The following is an 8,342-nucleotide window of genomic DNA, read 5'->3' as shown; positions in this document are numbered from 1 at the left end:
GCTCTTTGCTTACCATATTCTCTTTCTCTTTATATCTGCACAAAATGCTTCCTTGATGCTCCTTATGATACGGCAACAGAGAGCTATGCAAATAAATGTTTTACACTGAGTGAAATATTTTATTTATGCATGAATGAACTTCCCCCCTTCAGATTTTCCTTATGACTACTGTATAAACTAAGAAAGTTGTACACTGCATACACATTTTGTATTTCAAAGCTTTTTTTTCGTATGGGTAATTTGCTAGGGTCAAACGTTTGTGAAGTTCGTGGTAATGATATAGCGTTTTGTATTTTGAAACCCATTACAATGTGTGTTGACTGAAACTCTCCCGTCAGTGCCCGCTGTTTATACTGGCCCTATGAATCTTTACTTTGATACCGCTCTCAAAACCCTAGGAAAGACCCGGATCAGGTTTCAGTAAAAATATATAATACAATGCTGGAAACAAGTACATCTGGCATTGCAGATGAACTGAGCAGTCACTGAGCAGAAGCTTTTGAAACCAAGACAGTTACGTTTGCTTTGGGCATAGGACAGATTTTATGGAATTTTAAATGTGCAGTCCAGAACCCAGTGCACACAGCTTTACAGAGGGCTAGGATGTACAGAAATATAAGATCTTGTGGCCTTTGAAGAGTTCAAAAATCTTTCGTTTCACAGTATCGAAAGAACATGTGCTCATTGATCCAGTTTCTATTGCTTAAAAACTATTTTTCAACTTCGTTTATGCTTTGTCTCCACTGTCTGCCTATACTTGTTTAGAAATAACTTAAGGTCAGAAAATTAAATCTTAAATTATATATCATATACTTAACTATATTGATATATATTAAGTGCTAAACATTTGTTTTATGTTGTTGCATATTTTTCATGTGTTTCTTTTGCAAGATTTAAGAGGCTTGTTTTATAAAGAAACTAAAAGTCTCAGGATGTGTCTACATTAGCATTTTAGTTAGATCAGGATCCCACTCCTGAAGCAGTTGCCCCGACTTGCTAGGCTGTGGTTTGTGTTGTGGAGCAGAGTTGGAGTACAAGAACGGGACTGCTTTAGGAAGATGTAGCTGGGGCTTATCTTTAAATAAACCCTTGCTATGGTCTTGCTCCTACTGAATGTTCAGTCCTTGAGGCTATACTGGAGTGAAGGGGGCAATAACCCCCCTTGAAGCAGGTATGGGCTTCAGCACCAACTGTTGGGGCTATTTGCTCATGTAGACCTAGCTAAGTCCTGTGAGGACTACGGGCTTTCATCTCCATGAGGAAAAAACCAAAACCAACAGTGCTTCATGATGAGGCTGAGGATCTTCTCTTTGTTTGGTGCCATCACATGTGTTATCTCACATACTGTATTTGTGTGATTTCACATGACATCGAGTGGACTTCTGTGGGATTACGGAGCACCCGGACATTGGCATTACTGATCCGTTGTTGTTACTGTCACGAACAAATGCTAACCTTGAGCTTACCAGCACAACCTCACAGCAGGCTTAAGTTACAGCTGTTCTTGTGCTTTAAGCTGCAGAAAAAATCCGAGTAAAAATGGTTTTCTCTGAGTTTACACCGGCACTGGGCAAGCTGCAGTCTCTAAAGATACCTTCAGCTTTCTTACAGCAATAGGGAAAGGGAATTTTGGCTGACAACTTAGATCAAATTACCTTATGTCCTCCACTTTAGCTGTTTGTTCTGTAGAAGCAGAACTATTCAAGAGCAAAAGATTAGCACTTAGGTGGCTAAATATCTGATCTTGCAGATGCAGCAGGTAATTAAACACTGGGCTTCCTGATCTCTAGGGTGAGCAGGCAAACACCAGCTTGCCTGTCGGTGTACAGAAATTTCCTATGAACCATTTTGCTACAGAACAAGAATCATCCATATATCCACAATGATAAATAAATAAATAAAAACCTTCTCAGTATTTCAAAACATTACTAGTATGTAACCCATGTAGAGCTGAGAATTTGGAAAAATCTCCTAATGGGTCTTCTCACAAACTAAAATCAGCATTAAAGATACTTGCTTCTAAGGGAAGATCCTGGCTGAAGGTGCCCCCCAGTGCCTTCAGATGAGTACGGGAACACTGAAATGTTGATACACAAGAAAAAGAAACTGTATTCTCTGCCTCTGTGGGATGGTGATGCCTGGTCAGTGCCTATTGATTTTCTGTATTTTTCCTTTTATTTTTAATTTAAGAGAGGACAAGAAGGGGAGCAAGCAATGAGTTCTCATGATGCTTTTAAACCAGTATCCCAGTTTACTGCATCACTGCTGAAATTTTATGGACACCCAAGATTTGTTGGCGATAGGTGACAGATAATTTGCAGAAAGGGAAGGAGAGGAGATACCCTCCTCTCATGTTTAGAAGAAAACGTTCAGCCTGTGGGTAGGACAGTGCATCTGTCATTATGTGGTGCTTCCTCAACGGCAGGATGGGAGATTATATGAAGGCGATGTGGGAAGTTGAGACCTGCCACGTGGGAGTGCTTGTGGCCTTGGTTTATTGTTATAGTAAGTTAAGATTATGATTTTTATCAGTATTGTTACAAAAGTACAAGTCTTAATATGGACCCAGACCAATGTGGCTAATTCTTCTACCTACAGGGGTAGGGTGTGTAAGGTGCCATCCCACTGAAACAGTTGTGTCTGCAAGTGGGACAACCTCTACTGCTTTAACTGTTTACTATGACGACCTTTTCTGTCCTAGAGATGAAGGTAAAAGTGAGATGTAGGGTGTTACAATCTGCTTTAGCTTCTCCAGCTGTGTTTTAGTCAGCGCTGGTTTACTTGAGTCTGTATATGCACTGAGCTCTTATTTTAGGTTTTACATTGTTCTTCAAAGAACTGGCTTTAAAGATTAATTAGGGCAGGGGGGGAGTGCGAGCGTGTGCCTGCAAGGGAAAATGTGACTGTGAACCTAGCATTAGAGCACTGACCTGAAAGGAGGGAGAGAGAAAGGAAGAAGAGGTTTGCAAAGCATTCGTAGTGGGTTCTTTGAAGAGTAAGTATAATTACTCTCCTCTGAGGGAGGAATATAGAGGTAATGTTGTATATGAGCTTGCTGAAGTAATATGTAATTACATCATGGGATTAGCAGTCAGGTTCCAGTCATGTAGATGCTAACAGCTGTATCTCATCTGATTTAGCATGGATGCACATCCTGAGAGAAGGATTATCCTTCTAAATTGTATTGAAGAAGAAATACTTCTGTGGTGATTTGCCATCACTGATACACACATCGGCTATTTTAGACTGCTGTAACAGGCCTGTTTGAAGAAGGAGATTCATTATTGAAGGTCACGGTAGCAGCGTACCTGCTATGGAGCTGGGACTGCACGAGTCATCAGCCTCATGTGAGACGGGGATGCGAATCAAACTGAGCTCCCTGTTAGACTGGCATATGCAAAATGAAGTGGGGAGATACAGGTGTTGCTAACTCCAGCTGCAGTTCTCATCATTTGGACTGGAATTTTTTCCTACATCTTCCAAAGCAGCCTTTTCTCTAAAACATACAGAAATAAGCTGTCACTAAAGTAAATATATTTTTCTTATATCTATTCTGAAGCTCACAGAAGTATCAGAAAGATGTAAGGGGTTTTGGAGGGGAGAGATTGGGGAGAAAAAATGATAAATCTGAAAATGTTGAAATGGTAAATAACTGATTTGAAGTATTTACTTCATCTGTGGATTGAGACAAGAAATCATTTCTTTCCTTTGCAGCAGAAAAGAGCTTTCAGTGCGTGTTCCTAACCTTCAGTTGTTCTCCCCGTGAACTATTGTGTATGAAAAGGAAGCACGTTTTTGCTGCATAGCCCAGATGATTGCATGGGAAACAGCTTGGTTTATGGCATAATGGTTTTTGTTTAATACCTTTTTTATTCCAACAGGAAATATGGGATGTATAAAATCAAAAAGGAAAGAGAATCTGCATGGAGATGGGCTAGATTTGAAGAATCAACCAGTACGTAAAACTGAACGAACTATTTATGTGAGGGATCCAACGTCCAATAAACAGCAAAGGCCAGTAAGTAGATAGTCTCAGGGGAGAATTCCAGTAGCAAGATCAAAGCATGACTGGCATAACTTAAGTTTCAATCCAAAGCACATGCGTGAAGAAATTCAAATGATCATTAGTCCACCATTGGGCTTTTAGTGTTGTGCAGTTCACCCTCAACGAATAAGTACTTAAAGAAATAAAAAATAAAAATTGGCGGTTTGTTACTTAATTACTGTGTTTGTCATAGTTTTCTGCATGAAAACAGTAATCCTTGGCAATGCTTGATCTAGATATAGCTACGTCTATAGAAGAATGCTAGGTGACTTTAGAAAACTTGAAGTAGTTTAGAACCGTTTTTAAAAGCATTGGCGCTGGGTTTTTAATAGCTATGGGATCCAGGTGATGATTATTCTATTTAAAAAGGCTGAGGTAATCACAGGCGATTTTTTACCAGCTCTAGTCAACTTTCCTTTTACTCACTGAAGGCCGCTACTCGACCTTGCACGAGGTGCGTAGGTAAGGACGGGAGGGGAGCAGAGGGCGCAGCGGTGAAGGGAGCAGCGCTGTGCTGCGGGAGGAACAAGCTAATGGCAGTTCCGTCTGTGCTGCCTGGCATTAGAAAGGAAGGGTGCTGGGAAGGGCAATCCCGTCGGGTACCAAGTGGGTTTGCTGTTTCGCAGATTGACTGGTACCTTTTTTCCCCACCCTCTCTACTGTGCTGAGGAAACCGTATTTTCTGACTGCCCTTATCCAGGGGCCGTGCTCTCTGCGGGTGTGAATGACACCCTTCTCTCCCCTCTCACCAGCTGACGCAGTGGACGCAGCGTGCTCTCAGTCAACGTACACACATCACAAACTACCTTTTTTTTTTTTTAATTACTCTTTTTTTCCTTGCACAATCTTAGCAACATAACCGTGCTTGTAGTTCTTTAGCATGACAGCTACATGTTAATAACTGTCCTGTTAAAGTGCCCTGCCTAAAGCCTCTTCAGCAGAAGTCACAAAGCTGTGAACTTCCTCCCCACAACTTGTGTCACACCTTCCCAAGGTCTGAGCTGCTCAGTTCAAAATCTAGTGGGGACTTACTACATTTTTATGTTGTAATTCGCTTTTGAAGAATGGTGGGGAAAGATTGGAGCATTTCCTTTTAATTTAAGACATATAAGATGATACCAAAGCAACTGAATAATATGTAATTGTAATGTAAGATTGTCACAAAGATCTAAAACTGCTTAATTAAAGACATATTTTATTGTAGGCAAATCCAGAAGCACAGCTCTTACCAGGACAGAGGTTTGTCAATGAAGGTACGTTTTCATAGGAATCTTACTGCTGTGTGCTATGCCCGTGTCAGCCTGTGAAATAATGCGAACGTGCCTTTGGCTTTCTACCTTTGTAGAAACAGAGGAGCATGGAGTCATTGTGGTAGCTTTGTATCCCTATGATGGCATTCATGAAGATGACTTGTCCTTCAAAAAAGGAGAAAAATTGAAAGTGATTGAGGAGTAAGTATGACAGTACTGATTGTATTGTAGTTTTTCTTTGGACTCATCTAATTCCCTTTATAATTTTTTGATATCCTACTCATAACATGAGTGTATTAATGGTAAGAGAGCTCCCTTATATGTGAAAATACAAATGCCTGTGGAGCTGTTGGTAGGACTTGGCAGCTGCCCTTGGTAACAGCGACCAAACATTGATCTGACGGAGCCAATGGCTTCTCAGGGGGCTGGAGTTCAGAGAAAAGATGCTGCTTCTCTCTCCAGCGTGGGCAAAGCTGTCAGCACAGTAGAACCCAAATAACACTTTATAATTTTCCTTTCCTGTGAATACTACTGTTGTTTCTGTTTTTCAGGCTGGGAGAATGGTGGAAAGCAAAATCTCTCACGACGAGGAAGGAAGGCTTCATTCCCAGCAACTACGTAGCAAAAGTAAACACCTTGGAAACAGAAGAGTAAGTTCTCCCAGGCTCTAAATACTGGCAAACAACCTCTTCACCCTGGTGGTGTATCCTTTGTGGGTGGGGCAAAGAAAGGGTTCTAACTCTTTGAAATATTTTTCAGATGGTTCTTCAAAGACATAACCCGAAAAGATGCTGAAAGGCAACTCCTGGCTCCTGGAAATAGTCCTGGAGCTTTCCTTATCAGGGAAAGTGAAACATTAAAAGGTAGGCTTTGGGGTGGGTTACTTTGGAATTGATAGTAGAGTTAAAAACATACAGTCTGTCTTAACAAAAATTGGCATCAAGTGGCACTGGGTGTGGAGTAGTCCTAGTGTGTCCTATTGTGTGAATTTTCTGCAGCTCTGTAGGAGTGAGAAGGATGAGAAAATCACCAGGAAAAGAGAGAAGAGAGTTACAGGTTAACACCCAAAGCTGAGATAGGAAAAAAAAAATGTGTGTGTGTGTGATTACACTGACAAGAAGCAGGAGTGAATGGAGAGATCTTTTCCCTTCCTAACATTTGTGATTCCTTTATTGAAGGACACTTTTCATTGTAAACAGTAGATTTTGCTTTTTATAGTCGTCCATTATTGGGTCTGTATCCATTGCTACAAGTTTTAAAATGCAGTTAGTGCATAATGAGGGTTTACAATTGTGCACTGTAGTGGGATTTTTTTCCAAAAGGTTTTTGGTAAAGGTTTCTGCTGTAGACAGAGCTCTTTATACTGAAAAGCTTAGTGAAGTCTCCAGACTCTTTGGCTGGGACTTTCAGAAAAGCATAGGAGGTTCTGCCCCAGCGTCTGGACTCTGACAGCAGCCTGACTGGATTCTCCAGCTGGATACTCTAACACTGCATCCTTCAGATGCATGAATCCCTTCAGCGGATTGTCTGTCTATCCTCTCCATAGGGGTGGTTTTTCTGGCCCTAACACTGCAGATTCTTGATTAGGTAGCTCTCCGTAATGGGCCCATATCGCTGTTTCTGTGCTCGCAAATGAAGACAGAGATCTAAATTCTACATAGGCTGCTGGAGTAAGACAAAGTACCCCCAAAATCTTTCTGTCACTGCATCTGTGTGTGGGGAGAGAGAAGGGGCTGAGGTGGTTTCTTAGCCTTGAAAATGGACAAGAGTTGTATGAGTGGAAGAAACGAAGAGCTCTGTAGTTTAGGGTAGGTACTCTGCTGCCCCATCTTAAATCCCAGCTGAGGTTAGGCTCCCTAGGACTAACAGATCTGCCCTCCCTCCTGTGTGCCTCAAGCCGTCTCCAAGCTATCCTTTTGCTAGTTGGCCCATGACATCCAGCGTGTTCCTCTTCTGAAACGCTGATCTCCGAATTTCAGCTTCTGCCTGAGGGGTGTGACAGCCCTGACCTTGCTTTCCCAGCCGGTTCCACTCGAGCCAGGGCGACTTTCTGCAGAAGTGGGCGTTGGATTGTAGAGCTGTCTGGAGTATGGGACTCCTAACTTTGTTGAATAAGATTGAAAAAGAAAGTGTGACTGTAAGCATTTTGGTGACCGGTTCAGGACTGGCTATTGGTTAACTTCCTCATGTGGATTGCACAATGCTTTTTGAGGAAATAAGGGAGTAAAAAGAAAAACAGACAAGAAGGTGATTTTGTTAGGCTCAACTGTATATGTGTGAACGCTGTAGACTTTTGCTATCTGTTAATGACCATTCTTTCTTTATCCGCAGGCAGCTATTCTCTCTCCATAAGAGACTATGATCCACAGCATGGCGATGTTATTAAGCACTACAAAATTAGGAGTCTAGACAATGGAGGATTTTACATCTCTCCAAGAATAACTTTTCCCAACATCAATGATATGATCAAACATTATCAAAGTAAGTTAAATCGGTTAGTGGATTACTTAATAGAATACAGCCATTATTTCCTGTGAAGGAAAATAAATGCTTTCTTGTTTTGTTTCAAACCTTTTCATCTTTTTTTTTTTTTTTGGTCCTAAACAACCCAGGCAAGCATGTTATCAAAGATAAAGTAAAACTGGTTGGAACCCAAGTAACGTTGTTATCATAATCAGACCTAATGCCGCTTGCTCCGTGGCATACCATTGTGAAATAAAGAATAACTTTATAAAACACCTCATCAAAGTTATGATGATGTGAAACTACAGTAAGAATTGACTGCATTGTAAATAAATAAATTCTGTATTTGAAAGTAAATTTGTATTCACAATAAGCAGAAATACGTATAGACTTGTGAATGTCTTCTTGCGGTGTTGAGTGTGGAATTGTTTTTATTTTTCCTATAAAATTGTTTGTTTGTTTGTTTATTGTGAATGGCGTTTTGAAGGAAGTAGAAGTCCACTAACTTCAAAGAAAGAAAATTGCACCCACATATAATGTATACATTTATTATTAAAAAAAAAAAAAAGGGGGGGGGGGGAGGG

General features: G+C 40.8%; 1 protein-coding gene across 2 annotated transcripts in view; it reads left to right on the top strand.

Annotated features, from left to right (window-relative positions):
• The first annotated feature begins 3,886 nt into the window (after positions 1-3,886).
• Positions 3,887-8,342, top strand: part of LYN (LYN proto-oncogene, Src family tyrosine kinase) — a 35,974-nt gene continuing 31,518 nt past the window's right edge. Inside the window, exons 1-6 of one of the 2 annotated variants that reach the window (XM_009289329.2) lie at positions 3,887-3,955; positions 5,250-5,298; positions 5,391-5,496; positions 5,847-5,945; positions 6,055-6,158; positions 7,627-7,776. In XM_009289329.2, the coding sequence (XP_009287604.1) occupies positions 3,887-3,955; positions 5,250-5,298; positions 5,391-5,496; positions 5,847-5,945; positions 6,055-6,158; positions 7,627-7,776 (577 nt within the window). Of the gene's footprint in view, positions 4,019-5,249; positions 5,299-5,390; positions 5,497-5,846; positions 5,946-6,054; positions 6,159-7,626; positions 7,777-8,342 lie in introns of both variants that reach the window. The other variant, XM_009289328.2, reaches the window with a different exon arrangement.

This window comes from Aptenodytes forsteri, unplaced genomic scaffold (genome assembly GCF_000699145.1).
Source record: "Aptenodytes forsteri isolate BGI_AS27 unplaced genomic scaffold, ASM69914v1 Scaffold139, whole genome shotgun sequence".
Lineage (NCBI taxonomy): Eukaryota > Metazoa > Chordata > Aves > Sphenisciformes > Spheniscidae > Aptenodytes > Aptenodytes forsteri.
The sequence above is the reverse complement of the archived record's forward strand: the minus strand, read 5'-3'. Positions and strand labels throughout refer to the sequence as shown.